General features: G+C 31.5%; 2 protein-coding genes and 1 long non-coding RNA gene across 6 annotated transcripts; 1 reads left to right on the top strand and 2 right to left on the bottom strand.

The window, feature by feature from the left end:
- The first annotated feature begins 341 nt into the window (after positions 1–341).
- On the top strand, positions 342–18183 carry Adar (Adenosine deaminase acting on RNA). 3 transcript variants are annotated; one of them, XM_076395950.1, is made up of 9 exons: positions 363–614; positions 1159–1437; positions 12225–12716; positions 14661–14814; positions 14872–15134; positions 15192–15451; positions 16864–17015; positions 17320–17647; positions 17719–18183. In XM_076395950.1, the coding sequence occupies exons 1-9, from the start codon at positions 500–502 to the stop codon at positions 17845–17847; spliced, it is 2172 nt and encodes a 723-aa protein (XP_076252065.1). In that variant the 5' UTR covers positions 363–499; the 3' UTR covers positions 17848–18183. The 3 variants fall into 3 exon arrangements, with proteins under 3 accessions (XP_076252066.1, XP_076252065.1, XP_076252064.1); XM_076395949.1 differs by having other exon boundaries at positions 1159–1539; XM_076395951.1 differs by lacking the exon at positions 1159–1437 and having other exon boundaries at positions 342–614.
- On the bottom strand, positions 10551–11164 carry LOC143191151 (uncharacterized). Of its 2 annotated transcripts, XR_013004423.1 has the most exons (3): positions 10993–11164; positions 10769–10931; positions 10551–10711 (listed from the first exon to the last, which is right to left on the bottom strand). It is a non-coding gene; the product is annotated as an uncharacterized LOC143191151 (long non-coding RNA). The 2 variants fall into 2 exon arrangements; XR_013004422.1 differs by having other exon boundaries at positions 10625–10931.
- fh (frataxin) lies at positions 18019–18950 on the bottom strand. Its single transcript, XM_076395952.1, has 3 exons — positions 18507–18950; positions 18212–18453; positions 18019–18157 (listed from the first exon to the last, which is right to left on the bottom strand). The coding sequence occupies exons 1-3, from the start codon at positions 18828–18830 to the stop codon at positions 18145–18147; spliced, it is 579 nt and encodes a 192-aa protein (XP_076252067.1). The 5' UTR covers positions 18831–18950; the 3' UTR covers positions 18019–18144.
- Between the last annotated feature and the right edge of the window lie 271 nt (positions 18951–19221).

Below are 19221 nucleotides of genomic sequence, written 5' to 3'. Positions count from 1 at the left end.
ATTTCAATAGTTTCGGGAAAAATAGACATGCTCAGATTAAAAATGATTTCAAGGAGCATTTATAATACTATTATATCTAAATTAATTAATTATTACTATTTAATATTAGAATTAGGAATATTTTGATATAATGTTATCCTTATTACTGGTTGCCTAAAGATGTAAATTAAGAAAACCAATTTTACTTCATTTTTATTATTTAAGTTTGATAAATATAAAATAAAACATTTATACTCGCAAAAAGTTGTTTTAAAATTGGTCTCATATATAATCTCAAATATATTTCTCAAAAATAATATGATTAAAGAAAATTTTATATTTGTAGCGTATGTCGTAGTTTCACAAAGTTGTCAATTGTCAGTGTCGGTTATCGATGTTTTGTTAAAATTCGGTTGAATTTTTTTTCTTGGAGTTTTTGTGATTGTATTTACATGAATAATATTTTTAATGGTATTGGTTTCACTATTACAGTCGCTGCAACAGATAGAATTGAAAAAAAATGGGCATTGAATCAGGATCGACTTTAAAAACCCATAAAACATCGTTTAATTTCGATGAAGAAAATGGGAAAATGAAAAAACAATTTGAAAACGGCAAGAAAAGATGTTTCGAGAGTAAGCATTTTTTTTTTCTATAAATATAAGTAAGGTTTTTATAGCTTTGTCGGGTTTAAATGCTATTATTTTATAAATCAAAAATAAAAATACTTATAATAAATAAACAGGGGAATTGTTTAATACATGTGCGATCCCAGTCATTCATTTTAACTACTTTAAATATGTATACAAGACAATTTTTTGAATGAATGAAATTTAACGCTTCTTCTAATTGATTTAATTAAATTGTTAGAAGCAAATGTATACCCATTGTAATAGTAATTGAACGATTAACTATGATTATATTAGGTGATTGTATTCAGTTTGTTTGTTTCGTAAACGATCATCGTTTACTTTTAGGCACATGAAGTTACAGCTCTTGTAGTTAGATATAATTCAGCTTATATAGTTTGGCGTTTTACCAGATATTCCATGCTCTCAAACAAAAATGTGTTATTTTGTGCTTGTGTGCTGTGGCTGTGTTTTTAAATACAAACACCTAATATAAACTGTTGGTATCAATTATTTATTGGGTTACTTGGATGATTATTAATAATTATAGATGCATTGCCTGTGCCTATAAGTTGTAAACCTGGTCGCCTTTCTCAAATAATTAATGGGCGAAATCCAATATCCATTTTGAATGAATTGTTTACGGCACCGCATAGCCTCGCATACGAGGTACAGAGTGTTACTGGACCAGCTCATTGTCCCTCGTTTGTCGTCTGTCTCAAGATCAAAAACCACTCTATTGAATATTTGGGCGAAGGTCCTTCAAAAAAAATGGCTAAAACCAAGGCGGCAATGCATGCCATCAGTAGTATCTCCGACCTGGAAGCAGGTAATTACACAGATGATTTTCCGTTAGATGCCAGCGATTTGATTCTGGCTCAGGTTCGTAAAATTCTAGAGAAAATTGAAGCTTTGGATGTAAACGACAAAGGTAGGTCAATTCTCGAGAGGATGAGGCTGTTTAAAAGGTCGACTTCTAACAATTTGTGTCTTATAACTTTGTATCCCATAGATGGAAAATGGCAATTTGTTAGTATAATTTACAAAAAGAAGATTTATTTTATCTTCATGTACCCTTTCGCTAGCTCTCTTTCCTTATTTATAACAGATAAAAAAAACATATTACTATAATATCTTAAGTTGGCCATAGTTTTAGTATTGTGTTTTTGTTTTATTGGATGTGGTGATTAATAATTTTTAATTTTCTGAGTTGAAAAAAAATTGACCAATTTAGTCTAATGTTAGGTTCCTTTACTGAACACTTTTTCGTGTTCTATGTTTTTTGCATATTCCTAAGTTCTGCATTATCCGAACACTCAGAGCCAAATTTTTGAGTAAACTAAATATTAAATGGATATGGAGAATCTAAGAAAGAGAAAGAGTTCTATTAAAGAGAATAATGCCATATTTATGTAATTATATGAATCACTTAATCAAATACCATAAAGAAACACTGTTACCAGAGAATAATGCCATGTGTAAAAATGATTCACGTCGGACTAAATATAAATCAAATTAACTGGTTAATCATCATCGATAACACCACCTACAACATTCTATTACAATAGCTTTGATAACTCTAACAAAAAATCATAAAAATATTGATTTATAATAATAATAATATACTATAAAGAGACTATTAAAGATACATTTATTTTAAAATTAAAAGTGGGATTACTAACATTCTACCAGAAATAAAAACAAATTTTGCCATTTTAAGTCAAAGAACTATCAAAAGCGCTACGAAACATTGATGTTACTTACCGTTTCCTAACCATCATTCCGCAAACAACTTTTTAACACAATATTTGGATTATTTAAAAGCAGTTAATTTAAAAAAATGAACCGGGATTTATCAAGGAAAATTACCTAAATTTTCCCATAGTCGATTGGTCACTAATGACTGTTTGACCGTAATCATAAGTGAATGAGTATTCTAGACACACTAACCGTGAAATGTGGTAGAAGATTCAAGAACATTTAAGTAAAAATACTACCAGTAAATACAGGTAATAACTCTAAAGAGTACGCAATAATAATCGCACAATCGCCACGTGGTAACTGTGAGAATAGTATTATTAAAATCAAGTACTCAATATTTGCTAAGAAAATTCAAAATTGTTTCGATTCGATTTCGGCAAACCTTAATGATGAAATTGAAACACTACCGGACAGGGCTACCAAAATATTCATCTTACATAATTGAACAAAATTATTAGGCACTCATATACATAATAAAAAAAATTGAGGCCCAATTTCAAATGTTATCAATAGTGTCATTTATTCCAACACAAAAAAAATTAAATTACATACATTTGGTGATGCAGCTCTGTATTGTATTAAATTAGTTTATAATATTTGGTTAAATAAACACATAAATTGTAATTTTGAAGTTCATTTCAATGATATAAAAGTATTTTACAAAATTTGTGTTTAGACATGCTTTAACATATCAAGTTTTCCTATGAATTCTTCAAGAACGAATTGAATTCAACTAGCTATCTGTAAGTATTCTTCGAAATTTCTGGATGTCATAATAGACATACCAGGCTGTAAAAACATGATAAAATCATTTTGTTCAATCATATATGTGTCACTTACCTTTAACCTGTTGAAATATAGTATAGCTCATCAAACTATTTGATAACCATGATGAGATATCATTGACACTTGTTGAAGGCTTGAACGTAATTAATAGTTTTCTTTGTCTAATCTTAAGAATATATGGCCAGTGGCGAATAACAATGAATGTTCAGTGAGTTCAGTTAGAAGCTCATTTTCTTCTGCCTAGCATTTGAATATTGTAGAAATACATACTGACTTCATGTGCATTTGTACAACTAACCCAGTCACATTATTGAATATAATTTTGTATATTTTTTGGTAACTGAAAACAATTATTAGGAACTCATATACACAATAAGCAAACAAATGTTATGAACAGTGTTATTTACCTCAATATTGCGTTAATTACACTTAATATAGTAAATACTTACATTGGAATGATATTATTGCTGTGAATAAATTACCGATGATTAAACTATTCTGGTTGGTTCCCGCCTTGCAATATTTTTCTGCTTTGGAACGAAAATAGTTGTGTATTTTTTTTAGGTTTTTTAACGATGTATGATTGCATTAGGGGCCCGATACCATCCATACACAATATTATTAAATTAATGTATAAATGAGATCTGTACCGATACAAACCGTCCAGTGCGACCAAAACTGCTACGTCACCTCAGATTTCGAGCGTTTTAGTGTGCATTTACAATGTCGTTATTTGAAACGTCAATTTTATTTCAAATCGAATTTTTTGTAGAAATAACTTTTATTCCGTGTCAACTAAATACGTAGAATTGGCATAGTGTTTTTTTTTCAGGAATAGTCATCTAGCCTATTGTTTTATTTCAAAGAAAATTATCTTATTTTAGTGAAATTGATATTTAAATAACCGTAAATTTTAATAGTCTACATATATAAACATTAACATTAGAGGCTTGGTAATTCAGCCGTTAAGGCGACAGGACAATCTTGCTGCTGCGATAATCACGTATTCGAATCCCACCGGGGCATTATTGCAAATATGTCTTTGTGATTGTCCATGACCAGACACTCCTGGTTGATGGATCTTCTGGGGTTGTCATTCGGTTTTGTCATTGGTTACTTGATAGTACATATTATAAGTACCAATATTTGTTTATCTTGTAACATTTGTATTAATTTTGGATGGCAAAATAATTGATAGTTTTTACCAGCATTGAATAGTTTTTTTTCAAATAAGTTTAAGGGTTTCATTTTCTCAACACCATGAAAACTATATGGATTAAATTGTTCTAATTATATCTGTCAACATATTTACATTTATTATGTTACGTTAAATGTTATTATTTCATGTGATAAATAGCTATAATCTAAATAAAAATAATCAAAATAATCACTTTATGAAAAGCTTTTCAGAGTGCGGCGTAGCTATACTATAATTGCTATATCTATCTGCAGCATTTCTGTAGAAAATTGCTTCAAACCCAACAAATTATAAAAGTTTATTTGTATTCAACATACGTATGTTTTATGTAGCATAACGTAAATATATATTTTCGATAGTGTTCCACATGACATGTGGATCACTTCATTAAATGATCTGCGTAAATTATTAAAATATCTTAATTAGTCCTATTCTAAATTATATTCTAAAGTCCATATAAGTACTATAACCAAATCGGATGGTGTTAACCGTTTTAGTCTGCGCATTGATTAGCGAGCACATTGGGTGCACTAATACTCTTAAAGTACGTAACACAAACATTTTGAATTACATTCGATTATCGGTTCTAAAGGGATATCGCGTTGTATCGCTTCATTAGAGACAGTACGGAACAACGGCATACAGCACTTTATTTTCGAACCGTTATAGGATGGCTATGTTAAACCTGTTAACAGTATCCCATAGTTGGATTCTATATGACCAAATAGGCTTAATTATTGATTTGTACGTAAAAGTACACACTTCTTCTTGGTTAGACGTCGATTCAGATGCATACCAAGATATTTAGCATCCGCGGCTTGAGGAAGTTGACAATTATTGATTTTTACTGGTAGGCAGTTCCACGCAGAGTGAATGTTACAAATTGGTAGATTTTGTCTCATTTGTTTTAATACGCTATGTCTTCAGCCACAGTTGTATTCTATCAAGGTACGTTTGGTAGTTCTTTGATGCTGTTATTGGATCTTCGTGAGATGCTAATATGACTGTTTCGTCTGCATATATTGCCACAGTACATTTTTATGGTCGGGCCCATTACACTGCTTTGCGGAACTCCTAAATATATTGGTTGTAATTCAGTGAGTTCATCGTCTTGTTTTATAATGAAATGTGTGAGATAAGATTTAGTAACTGAAAATGTAGGTGATGAGTGAGGAGGAGGAGCTTCTTTAATTTAACCTGCAACCCTGTGTGCCATAGTTAATCAAAAGCCCGAGATGTGCCCAGGAATTCAGCTGAACAATATTTCTTGGCGTGGTTTGCAGTTGTTCTATACCCCCGTGCTTATTACTCAAGCCTTCGTATAATTTCTCAAAAACTTTCGAGATTATCGGTACTGACTTTATAAGGCCGGTAAGAGGTGACTCTTCTAGTGTTTTTCCTGATTTTTAGAATCATTATTATGTTTGCTATTTTCCAAACACTAAGAAAATAATTAATTCATAGTATTGCATTATAGTTCTAATAGTTCTTGTATTAATCTTCCGGTTATTAAATCATATCCGGGAGATCTTTTATAATGTGTCTCTCTCGTAATTGTTTATTTAACTTCCATCACTGCATTTTTTACATGTGTCAAGTTTATTTGATTTATATGTTATTGGTAGTATTTTATTTTCATATTGAATAATCTGTAAGCTCAGTTCAAGTCAGGTTTATATCAGCTCTTTTATTGCTTTATTGAATTTTCTTTTACTTTCTGCAGTTCGTAGTTGTTGCTAATTCTTTCGTAGCCTCCTTTTTTCTGATAGTTTTTCCTGAATGACGCATGATATATAGTCTATTCAAAACAGCAGTGAACCCACGTGATCTGAATCGATGACGCAATGTTGCCGCATCAACTCTGAGTTTTAGTGCATTTTGGCTTTGACGTAAAATTTTAATCTAAATAACATAATGAAACAAAAATGTTATGTAATATAATTTATTTTAATGTATAACAATAATATAGTGAATAACTTAAAACTACAATTAATTATATAGCCAGAATAATTTTTTTTATATTGAACTTTTTTCCACACTAGTGTAGTATAGTGTCTAGGCGCCTTTTTATGTAGTGGTAACCCCCGAAGGTCTAATCCACATAATTAACAATTGAATATCTGGGTTCTTTCCTTTTACGCTTAGTTCTTGTGTCCTTGGGTACAGTGTTCCTCTTAAAGACATTTTCATATCACTGTATTTCTCCTTAGTTTTTTCTGTTAATACCGGTATACATCTTTCTTGACAAAACTAGATTTAATCACTGCATTCTCCTTAATGCATTTGCCATATCTGTAAAACAGTTACTATTTCTTTCTCTCCTGACACATTTTAACCGAATGCTCATGTATATTCTGAACAATTAAGCACATATATGTGCACAGAAATATTTTATACTCCACAATAACATTTCCTAGAGTTTTCATATATTAATTATATACTCACCTTTATTTGTTTTCATTCCCATCACCTTGTCTTAGAAATTGGCAGCATTAAATTATATTATGTTCAGGAAGTTTCATTTAAGTGAATAAGTAAGCTGTTAATTTCCAATTTATCTAACATTTGTTCACAATTTCATCATTTGTCAATTTATTTTTCAATGTGTCTTTGAGCTCATCCAAACCGTATGTGTGTTATTAACCATTCCTGTTTCCAGCACACAGTATCTGCAATGAATTATTAATAAATGTTATGACTAATAAAACATTTATTCTTTGAAAAGCAATATCCCAAAGTTCCATTTGACCTCTTCAATACTTTTCAGATTAACAGTTTCCTTTGAAATAACTGGATTAAATTATATTTTTATTAAAAAATTACTCACTGTTTTTATACATTTCAGTGGATTGAAGATCATATTTTTCATTTTTATTTTTTTTTATAGAAATTTTAATATAGATAGATTTTAATATAGAAATACATATACAACTTCATGATGCTCTGTAAACATAATTTTGACGATTTCCACGTTTTTTTTTTCATTTGGTAAACCGTCTTATTGAATGAAAAAATGAATGAATGAAAATGACAATTTCGATGAAAAAAAATCGTAGGGCTCTTTGGAGGGATCTTCAATTGGGTAGTAAGCAACTGTAATCTGTAATAACTGTTTGAGCCGAGTATCAAAAGGACAATTATCGTTATTAAAAAAAGAGACATAGTGATTATGCAACACGTTATACTCGCCAGAGAGTAGCTCCTACTACTTATTTTCATAGACGTCTCGCATACTTTCTATGAAACAGTTTCGCAATTATGAAGATGTCTTTATGAATTATGAAATGGTTTGATTACCGTCTCAAAATATATAGTTTTTATTTCTGAAAGGGCATCCGTTAATTCGCATAGATGGTATACTAACTGTTGTCATTTTATACAAATTAAACATCTATTTTTATGAGAATAAAACAAGAATTTAATCACCACATCTGGTATTAAACCTATTTATTTATATTTGTTACACTTATTATACTTATTATTTGTCAAAATATAATTTGGGATGATGTTTATTGTTTCATGTGTTAGGTATTGGAATGCATTAGTAGCATTTTATTATAAATAAATATGCTTGATCCAACAACATTTTGATCGGCTTGCGTTGCATTACCCTGAAAAAAAACGTATCTTGTTTTTCGGACTGTTTCAGCGGGATTTTTTTTTATTTGTGTAAAATTTAAGTGTATCAGTAGTTAACTAATAAGGACATGAACTGGTAAATCTAATTAAAACTATAACTGGGGGTAGCTGTTAACTAAAGTTGATGTCGATTACGAACGCTAGCCACTTTCGACATGTTTTTGAGTAGCTAGAGCACACATACATCCAGTAAAATGATACGATGTTTTTAAATTATTATTATTTACTTTTTCCTATTAGTATAGTTAACTTAAAATTACCGAAATTGACACTTAATAAAAGTTGTTTTGGGTGGAATAGATCGTTGAAGGAAATATTGGTATGCTTTATTACCTAAACCACCTTTTGTAGTACAACGTTAACAATAAATTTCAGTCACTTTTCAATTATTGACTTCCGGATACGTACAAATTATATTGTCAAACATAGCCCATCTGATGCAACACTAAGAACTCCCGATCACAACCTGATGACCAAGGTCCGCAAACATTCAAATAGTGAAAACATCTGAATAATGTAAAAGCAGAATGATGAATATTAGTTTTAAGTTTAGTTACAAGAATCCGAGTTTATTGTTATTGTAAAATATTGTATTTTGGTTTCTAAGATAAATAAATAAATAAAATTATTTTTTTTATCTTCGGATCGAACTAATAATTTAATTTACACGGATGAAAAAAATCAACGATGTGCCAGATATAGGCACAGGCTCCAGTCAGCTTTAACTCGACCCTGGCCACTGGTTCAGTTCGTTAAAATTGAATTTTTGGCCACTCCATAAGGACATTTTGAAAGAAAATATCGAAAGGGTTTTGAAATTTACAACACCAAAAATTCTTATATGACCATTCCAAGTATTTAACTATTCAACAGGCCATGAAAAAGCAAAGACTGTATCAGCTGAGCTAGTTTTACTCAATAAACGCGACTCTAATCCGGAAGCTAATAATTTAAATATAGCCACCGTTTAAAAAACAATATAAATTGTCAATAAAAACAATATTCTAAGGGATATAATCATTTAATATTTGCTATTGTTATTTTATGTATTTTTTTGTGTTTATAATCCTTTGTTAAGTTTTAAGTTTATTTAAATACAAATTCGGCATATTGGTGACACTTATTGACGGTTCGATAGCTTGCTTTGTTGCCAAAAACCTGGCCTGTCGGAAATTTTACCTGAGCGTAATTACTTACAATTATTTATGAATTAACCATCCCTGTCCCCGCATTAACAAAGTGGTATAAAGCCATTTTGACTACTGGCATAATCTTCAGGTTGGTCACTTTTCACTCGGTAGGCTTTACAATACCAAATACTAACACAAGTGTATTAGTCGGAGCTAATCGCTGTTGAAGGTCTGAAGTTCGGGGCCCACATTAAAGCATGATTACTACAAAATCCACAAGGTTGACCTGATTAAAATACTTGTTCATACACATAAATTCAAATATAAAAATAAATGGTTCATTATTTAATCATAATATTTATGATACATTTAATCGTTTAATTATATTGTGAGTAAACGTTTATATAGTCCGTTCAATAGAACAGTGAATTCACGCCATCTGAATTGACGACGTCAAAACGTCGCAATGTTGTCACGTCAAGTCTGAGTTTTAGTTCATAAAATATAATTTATTTTAACATTAATTATACAATTATAATAGTTTGAAGGTTTCCACACTACCTATGAGTTAGAGTTCTAGGCGCGTTTTTTATATAGTGGTATCTCCTGGAGGCCTGATCCACATAATTAACAATTTTATATCCAAGTAATATATTTTACATTCATTAGAGAGCATATTTACCACATTACGTTTAGTTCTTGTTTCCCTCAGTACAGTGTTTCCTTATAAAGTCATTTGGATATCACTGTATTTCGCCTTAGTTTGTTTTGTTGCTACCTGTATACATTTTTCTTGATAAAACTAGATTTAATCACTGCATTCTCCCTAATGCATTTACCATATTTGCATAAGAGTTATATTTAATATTATATATAATATTCAATAACAATATTATTTTCCCCTCATAAATTTTAAGCAAATGTTCATGTATATTCTGAACAATTGCACACGTATCTTTGCATATAAATCTTTTGCACTCTATAATAAGATTTCTTATAGTTATCATATATTATATACCCACCTTTAGTTGTTTCTCTTCTCATCACCCTGTCTTGGAAATTACCAAAAATTGAATCATAATCCCATATTTACAAAGTTTCATTCAAGTTAATAACTGAGCTGTTAATTTCCAATCTATCTAACATTTATTTACAATTCCATCATTTGTCAATTTCTTCATTAATGTGTTCGATTCAAACCGATGGTGTTATTAACCATTTCTGTTTCCAACATGAATAATAATATATCTGTATATTCATTTTTATATCAACTTCTGTTGTCTTAACACTATTTTTATTATCATCTTATCATGAGTGATCACTGGGTATATTAGTTCGATTCAGAAATATCTGTCTCATCTAAATACTCAAATTGAAATAATAATCTTCCTTGATTTTATTATGTGCTTTAAAAATTTGATTATTTGTATACACAATTGTATACATTCCATTAGAACTCTTTGTGGATTATCTTTACACCATTTAAATCCTATTATTACCCAACAGTGTATGAAGGCATCTTCTACATCCCTCAGAGAGCTGCATATCTTTAAGCTTTCTATGGATATTTTCTAGGCTAACAGTTTCCTCTGAAATAAATGTATTAAATGTTGTTTAAATTAAAACATTACTCACTGTTTTTATACATTTCATATATTTGATCTCTGATAGAGTTAACATCAAGCTGATCTTCATTCGTCACCCCCTTCGCATTAGAACGGTTTCTTTTTGGTGAATCCAAGATAGTTTTAATTTTTTGAGATATTTCAGTGATTGTGTCTATACTAATATTCAATGCAGTGCAATACTCTAAAAAATATTTTCAGTAAAAACCGCAGCAACTTAATATTTAACAATAAAAATTGCTTACCTCTCCAACGAATTTTACAGGCAAGAGGGGCCTCCATTATTTGGTTCCTGCTCCAAGCAACTGATTAAGAAACGCAATTTGTTCTGTCTGGCTTCGGCGTTTGCAATCAAAGTAATAATAAACAGCGATTTGAAATGTATCAAAACAAGCAAAGCGTTAAAACAACGTTTTTCAGTTTATAACATGTAATTATTATAACTAATATTTAAAAGATGTTTCAGACTTGATAATCGGACGACTCTGGTAGGCTAATGTGGTTACATATTCGAACGTATCAGACCGCATTGCATCTCTCTTTAACTACAATAAAATGTCTGAATCTAAAAGGAATTTACAAATTCCAACAGGCAGTACATTAAACATCTTCATGGCGTAAGTTCACTCTTATTTTGAATAGACAGTATATGAAGTGTTGTTCTACATCCTTCAAAGAGCTGAATATCTCTAAGCTTTCTATGGATACTTTACAGACTACTTACCAACAGTTTCCTTTAAAATTTGTATTGAATTATGTTTATATTGAAAAAATTACTCACTGTTTTTATAGGTTTCATATATTTGATCTCTGATAGAGCTAACATCAAGCTAATTTTGATTCGTCACCCTTTTCGTATGACGACGGTTTCTTTTCGGTGAATCCGAAATATAGGTCCGAAGCCCGTTTTAAGCGTCTCAAAATTATGAATTCAAATATAGGGTTGGCTTTTTTTATAAGTGTGTCGACCATGTTATTTTTTGGCAGGGTTTATTTATCATTCAGTTTCTGGATGTCTAATCACCATGGTAATACTTTATTATCAAAATGAATGTTCTTTAGGACACTAATTTGGCCGAAACATTATCTATAGCAACCAAACCATGCGATTTATCTTTGCTAGATATTTTTGTGGTGTTTTCCGAAGTCCCAGATATATGCCTACTGGCCACAATCAGCAATTAAAATCATCATAACCTAGATCATATTTCAAATTCGACTATATGGAGCTATATGGCAAAGTCATTGAAAACTTGACCAAAATTAGGATCCATGAAAAATCATAGCGGATATTTAGGAGATATTGGATTCCATACTAACAATTAATTTCCATGGAAAAGCGGTTAATTGGTATTAAGAATTTCTTATTTGCTTTGGTAGAATTGAAACTGTTTCTGGTGTGTTCGTTCCTGTCTATTTCTGTTATATTTTCCAACTTATTCATAATTGTCTAATGTTTTTTATCATTTATGTTCAGGGGATTCGAAAACGCCCACTAAGAGGAAAAAGACCGAAATTAACGTGACGGAGAAGAATCCGGTGTCGATCTTAAACGAGATGCACGTTGGACTTAAATACGAGGTGGCTGATGTGTTCGGCCCGCCGCACAATCCGCTCTTCAACATTTATGTGGAGGTGAACGGTCAGAAATTCTACGGTACTGGACAGTCGAAGAAAATTGCCAGAGCAAAGGCAGCAGAGGAGGCACTCAAGTCTTTCATTCAGTTCCCGAGTAACGACATCATCCTTAAGACTAGCACGGCTCCCAAGGGTGATGGAGACTTTACCAGCGACAAGATTACCGAAGCAAAAACGATCCCCATAGCCGCGCCCAGGGATAAGAACCCGGTCATGCTACTGAATGAGCTGTATCCGAACGTCAACTATAATTTCACGCAGAATGAAGCCGATGTAGTCAACCGCTTCAAGGCCACTATCACCGTTCAGGATGAACAATTTATTGGAACTGGTACTTACCCGCTTTTAAAAGGACTCCCAAAATGTATCTAGTCTATTATATTAATTAGTTCAACAGTATTTCAATATCATTACCGTCAAAATTGACTCCTTTGGGGATTCAGGCTACCAATATGTGATTCCCAAAAACAAATTTGTTCATAATGTCTCACTTTTTGAAAAAAATGACATCAGCGAACAAAAATGTCGTTACTTATTCTTTTAAGAGAAATTTTGCAGTCCTTCAAAAACTCTAAATTTTTAATATCGACATTTTAACTTTGCAACTAAAAGTTCGATACTCTCATTGACAACTATCAATACTTTTTGAAAAAATATGGATATATCGATGAAAAATATCGATATTTGTTCTGCATCCCTAGTTCAATGGAAGAGAATCTAAAATAAAGAACTTTTTTCTTTGTAATCCCATTTTTGTATACATTTTGGGACATCCTGTATATTGATTCGTTTAATTATTGTATTAGATATTTGCATGTATTTTAATCAGTGATATTTAGTGCTATTGAGTTATTCATCGTAGACAGACCCTATTCATAGAACACTCAAAATTGCGAAAATTTTGGACATACATTATTTTTATTCTTTAATTTGAATAAACCTGCTGCCTCATCAAACACTTTTGAAAACTTATGGTGATGCTGCTCTGTCACATCTCAATTATCAGTTTTGGTTTCGACGGTTTAAAAGTGGTAATTTTGAAAAGTAGGGAGAATGATTACCACACGAATTGACTGAAAATGCCATTTCAAACTGTTTCAAAATCGCGGTTTCATTGCTTGCTAGGCAAACAAATAAGTTTTATGTGATGTGTTGTGACAAGGATGAAAAGCGGAACTACTACGATAATACCAAACTCAAAAGTCATGGGTTAATTCTGAAAAATCATCCACACCTAGACCAAAGCAAAATATTCATGGCTATAGATCCTTTCTATGTATATGGTTGGATCAGCAAGGTGTAGTTGTACAAGGCTACTGAAACGGAATGAAACTGTCACTGCAGATGTATACTGACGCCAAGAAACTAATCGACTCGAATGCTCTGCTGCACCCAGCGTACTCACCAAACAGCGCCTCCTAATTACCACTTGTTCAAATTGATGTAACAGCTTCGAAACTCTAGAGAAGTGTGAATATTCACCGTTTATTGGATAATTGCCAAATCAAAATCTTAGTTCTTAAGCACGATATTGTCATGTTGCCAGAAAGATGTGAAAAAGTTGATAGAAATTATTTCTTCTCAATTAGTGCCCTTTTGTCAAATATAATCAATTTCATTTGTACTTTGTATAACACTAAAATAAATATAGAAATATTTGGTGATTTTCTATTAGTAAGCCTCACTTGTGAGATTTTTTGAACTTGAAGGAATTTACAATTTGTAGGCATCGTTTGCTTGTACGATAACACTAATTTAAGTGGGAAAAGTTGTGGGTGGTGTTAGATTACACTCTAAGAACAGTGTCACTAAACAAAGGAGCAGATGTTCAAAGATATTCTGAACCATCCTGAGAGATTCCTATAAATTGTGGCTAGTGTTAATTGTGTGAATAATATAAGGTGACATTAAAAGAAACAACATTTTTCCGTGGCAGAAACATGATATCGTGATTTGGCAACGCAACATTTTGACCATATTTTCAAAAATTCGCTCGAAGTTCGATAAATACTCGATTCGATAATGCGAGCTGTATAGCCACGCGTTGGTCCTTTCGATTACTACTTATGTCGAGCAAGTACGCATGACCAGTTATCACAGCATCCCATATCTTGTGAAAAAGTCTAAGATTGAGATGGTATTACCTTAAGTGAGTCTGTACTACCTTAAGAAAAATACTTTTACTTGTTTATCTTTAGAGGTGAATCATGTATTTTTTTCTTTCATCTAGAAAATGTATAAAACACATTTTTTTATTGTAACGTTATTTTGTCAGGATCTAGTAAGAAAAATGCTAAAACTGCTGCTGCCAAGATTGCTCTTGCAAAGTTAATCAGCTACACACCAGTGGACGCTATGATCAGTCACCAGTCAGAGCTGGGTTCGAACGTTTCGCGCGAAAGCCTCCTGAAAGCTGACGGTATTGGAAGGTAATCATAATCTAATTTAAATTAGGGTATGTAAGCATTTGGAATATTAATTTACAGATTAGTCAATGACAAATTCGCAGAAGTAATGGCCGGAGATATTCAACATTCTAGAAGAAAAGTCCTGGCGGGCATAGTGATGACCAGAGGTCCGACGCTAGATGATGCCGAGATCATTTGCGTCACAACTGGCACTAAGTGCGTTTCTGGAGGTCACATTTGTCTGAACGGTTCATCACTAAACGATATGCACGCTGAAATCATCGCCAGACGTTGTCTAGTCAATTATTTATATACCCAGTTGGATTTAACTACTGACCCTGGTTGGTATTCACATTTTGTCCTATAAGTAAATACCAGTTATCAAATTTTGTTCTTAGATACTGAATCAAAGTCGATCTTCACCAAACGGCCGTGTGGCCGAGGATACCAACTGGTGAAGGGTGTGGAGTTCCATCTATACATTAATACGGCGCCTTGTGGTGACGCCAGAATATTCAGCCCGCATGAGGACAATCCCAACGTCGACCGACATCCGAATCGGATATCCAGGGGCCAGTTGCGAACGAAAATCGAATCTGGAGAAGGCACTATTCCCATCAAAGGTGTCTCGATACAAACCTGGGATGGCATTATCCAGGTATTATTACAACATGGTCCCAACTTGAATTATTTCTTATTAACCAATTAATAATCACAATAGACTCTAAAGTATTTTATATTAATAAATATGTTATAAATGTTTTGAAAGTGTGCTCATACACAAAAAAATGTTTGTTTCCATAATATTCTAATATATTTAATATTTCAAGTTGGGCGCGAACTAACTTATTTTGTGTATTAATTATGAAGCGTGTGATTAATATAAATTATCAATACAATAATTTTTACTAAATCGTAAAAAAATAATTTTATGATTGTTGATTACTGTTATCATCTCAGTTGTCTTGACTATCTTCATATATTTTGCGTGAAACATTTTTGTTGGTTTGTTTTATTTTGTTTTTATATTAATTTAACAACTTAGATCTCTGGTATACACCAGTAACAGCAATCGAACTGTTTCTTTTAAAGCTATGAAATCATCCTTACTTTTTTTACTGCTTCCTTCTGCTTTATTTTTATACCAATTATATACTTACTGTGGGATCCATTCATAAACAAAATGGAACACATATCAATTAAATAATCTTTATAAAGAATAATTTGTGATAGGATTTGATAATGGGTCACCAGTAGTAACGGATTGATCAGGTCGCTCATTAAAGTCTCCAGTAGTAATATCATTTTTAGCTCATTTCTATTTTCAAGTAGGTAGTAACATAATATATGATCTGTATAATTTTCTAATGTGTAGTAAAAGGGTTATGAATCAAATAGAGGAATTCATTAATTATGGCGTAACTTATATTGTATCCTTTCAGATATTTTTGGAAATATATTCATTATCAATGTTCTTCCATTAGAAAAGCCTAAAATGTAGACTATTTTTCTGAAATATAAAGATTTGAGATGTCCAATTATAAAGAAACAAAAATTTCAGAAAAGCACCGAATACTGTAGGAAACTTATGCTGAATACGAATTGTTCAAGCTGAATGGAATCATTATAGAAGCCCGTTATTTCTTGGAATTGATGAATGCGAACAGAAAAATAGCAGAGTTTCTGTTTCATGACCAGGCTCCTCGACATTAAATCCTACTACATGAAAATGCTTATGTTGTATTCGACAGGTATAATCTCTTACGATTATTATATGTTCCGATCGGTGATAATCAGGCTTATCAAGTACCATTTTTACGAAGGTAGCCGAAAATTAATGAGCTTTTGAATAACACTCAAAAACATTCAACTCAACATTTTTCGTCGTAAAAATCAAAATGCAACATAGTGACTAACTAACTAGACTATATTTCGAAAAGTAGTAGTATACATTTTTTACAATAAAGTATCGAATAATAAAATCCTTCAAAATTCACACCCTGTAACACTCTGTAATATGCTTTAAAATGCAAAAAAAAATATTCTAATATTTCTCAAAATATTTTTTAGGGCGAGAGGCTCTTGACAATGTCATGTTCTGATAAAATTTGCAAGTGGAATGTTCTGGGTTTGCAAGGAGCACTCTTGTCGCATTTCATAGAACCCATCTACCTGAAGGGCATTGTGTTGGGTGGTTTAATGAAAGACCAACATTTGTACAGGTAAGATAGCTTACAAATGTTAGCATTTTTAATTGTTATATTATGCAATATAAAAATTAAAAGAGCAATTATTTATGCATATAGCTTACAGTGAAGTTACCATGTTTATTTCTTTCTTTATATTATTTTTTATACATCACAAGATGGTGATAATATATGGAACAAATTAAACACGTTCAAGGATATAACAGACAATCGATGGTTAAACATGTTGGTTTGTTTCTATTTTGAATGGGTTAAATTTATTTCAAATATCATGATCATCCTGTGATTGTATAATGTCACCCTTCCCATCCGGATACAGAGCGATATGTGGAAGAATCGAAAATACCCTACAAGGTTTGCCACCACCTTTCCTGCTTAACAGACCTGAAATGCTGAAGGTTAGCTCAGTGGAAAGTAGACAAGCACAGAAGGCACCTAGTTTCGCTGTTATCTGGACTATTGGCATGGAAAAACCAGAGGTGGTATCAACAGAAAAGGGCAGGCCAGATGTGGGTATCTCATTAGTCTGCAAACAGAACATAGCGCAGCGCTTTTTCAGCTTACATGATCGACTATCTCCTATTAGCGATGAAGAACTTGTTACTACCTCATATGGGGAAGCTAAAGAATCTGTTAAAACTTATGTGGTAAGTATGAAAAAGAATGGCTTTTTACTATATCTGTGTATTTCATTCAACTAACTTCTTTTGGATTGTAGGCAGCAAGGCAAACTCTTTATCTGGCATTCAAAAAAGCACAATTAGGAACTTGGGTTACAAAGCCTTTAGAGCAAGATATGTTTGAATTTTCAACTCCTGCAGAAAACACAGATATTACTGCAACATAAGTATAACATGAAATTATGGATAAGTATTAATGGAGGATTCCTGTTTCCCAATCCTTCAATAGTCTAGTCTGTAGCAAAAATAAGTGTTAATTTTATCCGCCTTTTATTTATGAGTGGATTGTAAATATGCCTATATATATAAACAACTATAAACTTCATTGCTCATATGCTTCTGTAGCGATGAAAATTTATATTTTGTCATCTTCAGACAGCATTTTTATACATTTTTATTTGTATCAAATTTATATTTTACTGAGCAGTTCAGATTAATAGGTTTTTGTTATAGTTTGTTTTAAATTATATTAGAAAGCTGAAAATAAAATATTTTTAACTGATATCTAGATATTTATTTACATTATTTTACATATTGCTATGGTTGCACTTTGAAATATCAATCTGTTTGTCTAATATCAATTCAAACTCAGTTTTTAACAATTGATGTAAAGTATTTCCATCATGTTTGTAAATCCAACAATCTTTTTGCATCGAGTAATCATACCTTTTTGGACCTGATGTTGGGGAACTAAGCCATATTTGTTTATTAGGGGATTGCTTATTAATTACGTAAGTTCCAAATTTTCCTAGATCTATCGTCAGAACGCCTGCCTTAAAATTCCCTTTATTTATTAAGAATCTACATTTTCTCCGCTTTCACTTACACCATAAGACACATCCCCTGCCTGAAAAATGTCTTCTGTCTCAACCAATTCTTCAAAAAATTCAGTTAAAGAGTCCAATGTTTCTTCACAAACCTTGTCATAAATACTGTGATCAATGAATTCTTCTTTAGGTAAATTTGAGAACATTTGATTTTGATTCATATTATGAACAAATTCTCTATGGATATGGTTAATAGTGAATAACACAGGCTTGCAATAAATCTGGAAAGTTGATGTAGATCGTATATGCTTGTTCAAACACATTTTACTAAATAACTTGTATATATCTCTTGAACTTTTAAATACCATCGTTTCAGATAACATTTATGATGGTACATAAAATATCTTGTACAAATCTTAAAATTAGAATAAGATTGAAGGTTATGTTATTCATATATTAGAGTCTGGGACGATATTGTTATATAGATATTTTCTGAAAAAAAATATGGATATTTGGGGCCCATATTTTTCGATATTTTATCAAAATAAATTAAATATAAATTTTAAAAAATCTTTTAAATGAGTACTTAATTTTTAATCAATACTTTTTAAAATATTTGGCAAAAATTTCGATATTTTTATACTTCTTGCAAAAAATATATCCATATATTTTTTAAAATATTAAAAACCATATATCGATATTTTTAAAATATCGATATTTTTTTCGGAGGCCATTTCGGAGGAATAGTGGTGATTCCTCACTATATTCATAAAT

The sequence above is a fragment of the Rhynchophorus ferrugineus genome, unplaced genomic scaffold (genome assembly GCF_030347505.1).
Source record: "Rhynchophorus ferrugineus isolate W39M unplaced genomic scaffold, kcgeb_rfMv2 rfM2, whole genome shotgun sequence".
NCBI lineage: Eukaryota > Metazoa > Arthropoda > Insecta > Coleoptera > Curculionidae > Rhynchophorus > Rhynchophorus ferrugineus.
This window is presented reverse-complemented; position numbering and strand designations above follow the sequence as displayed.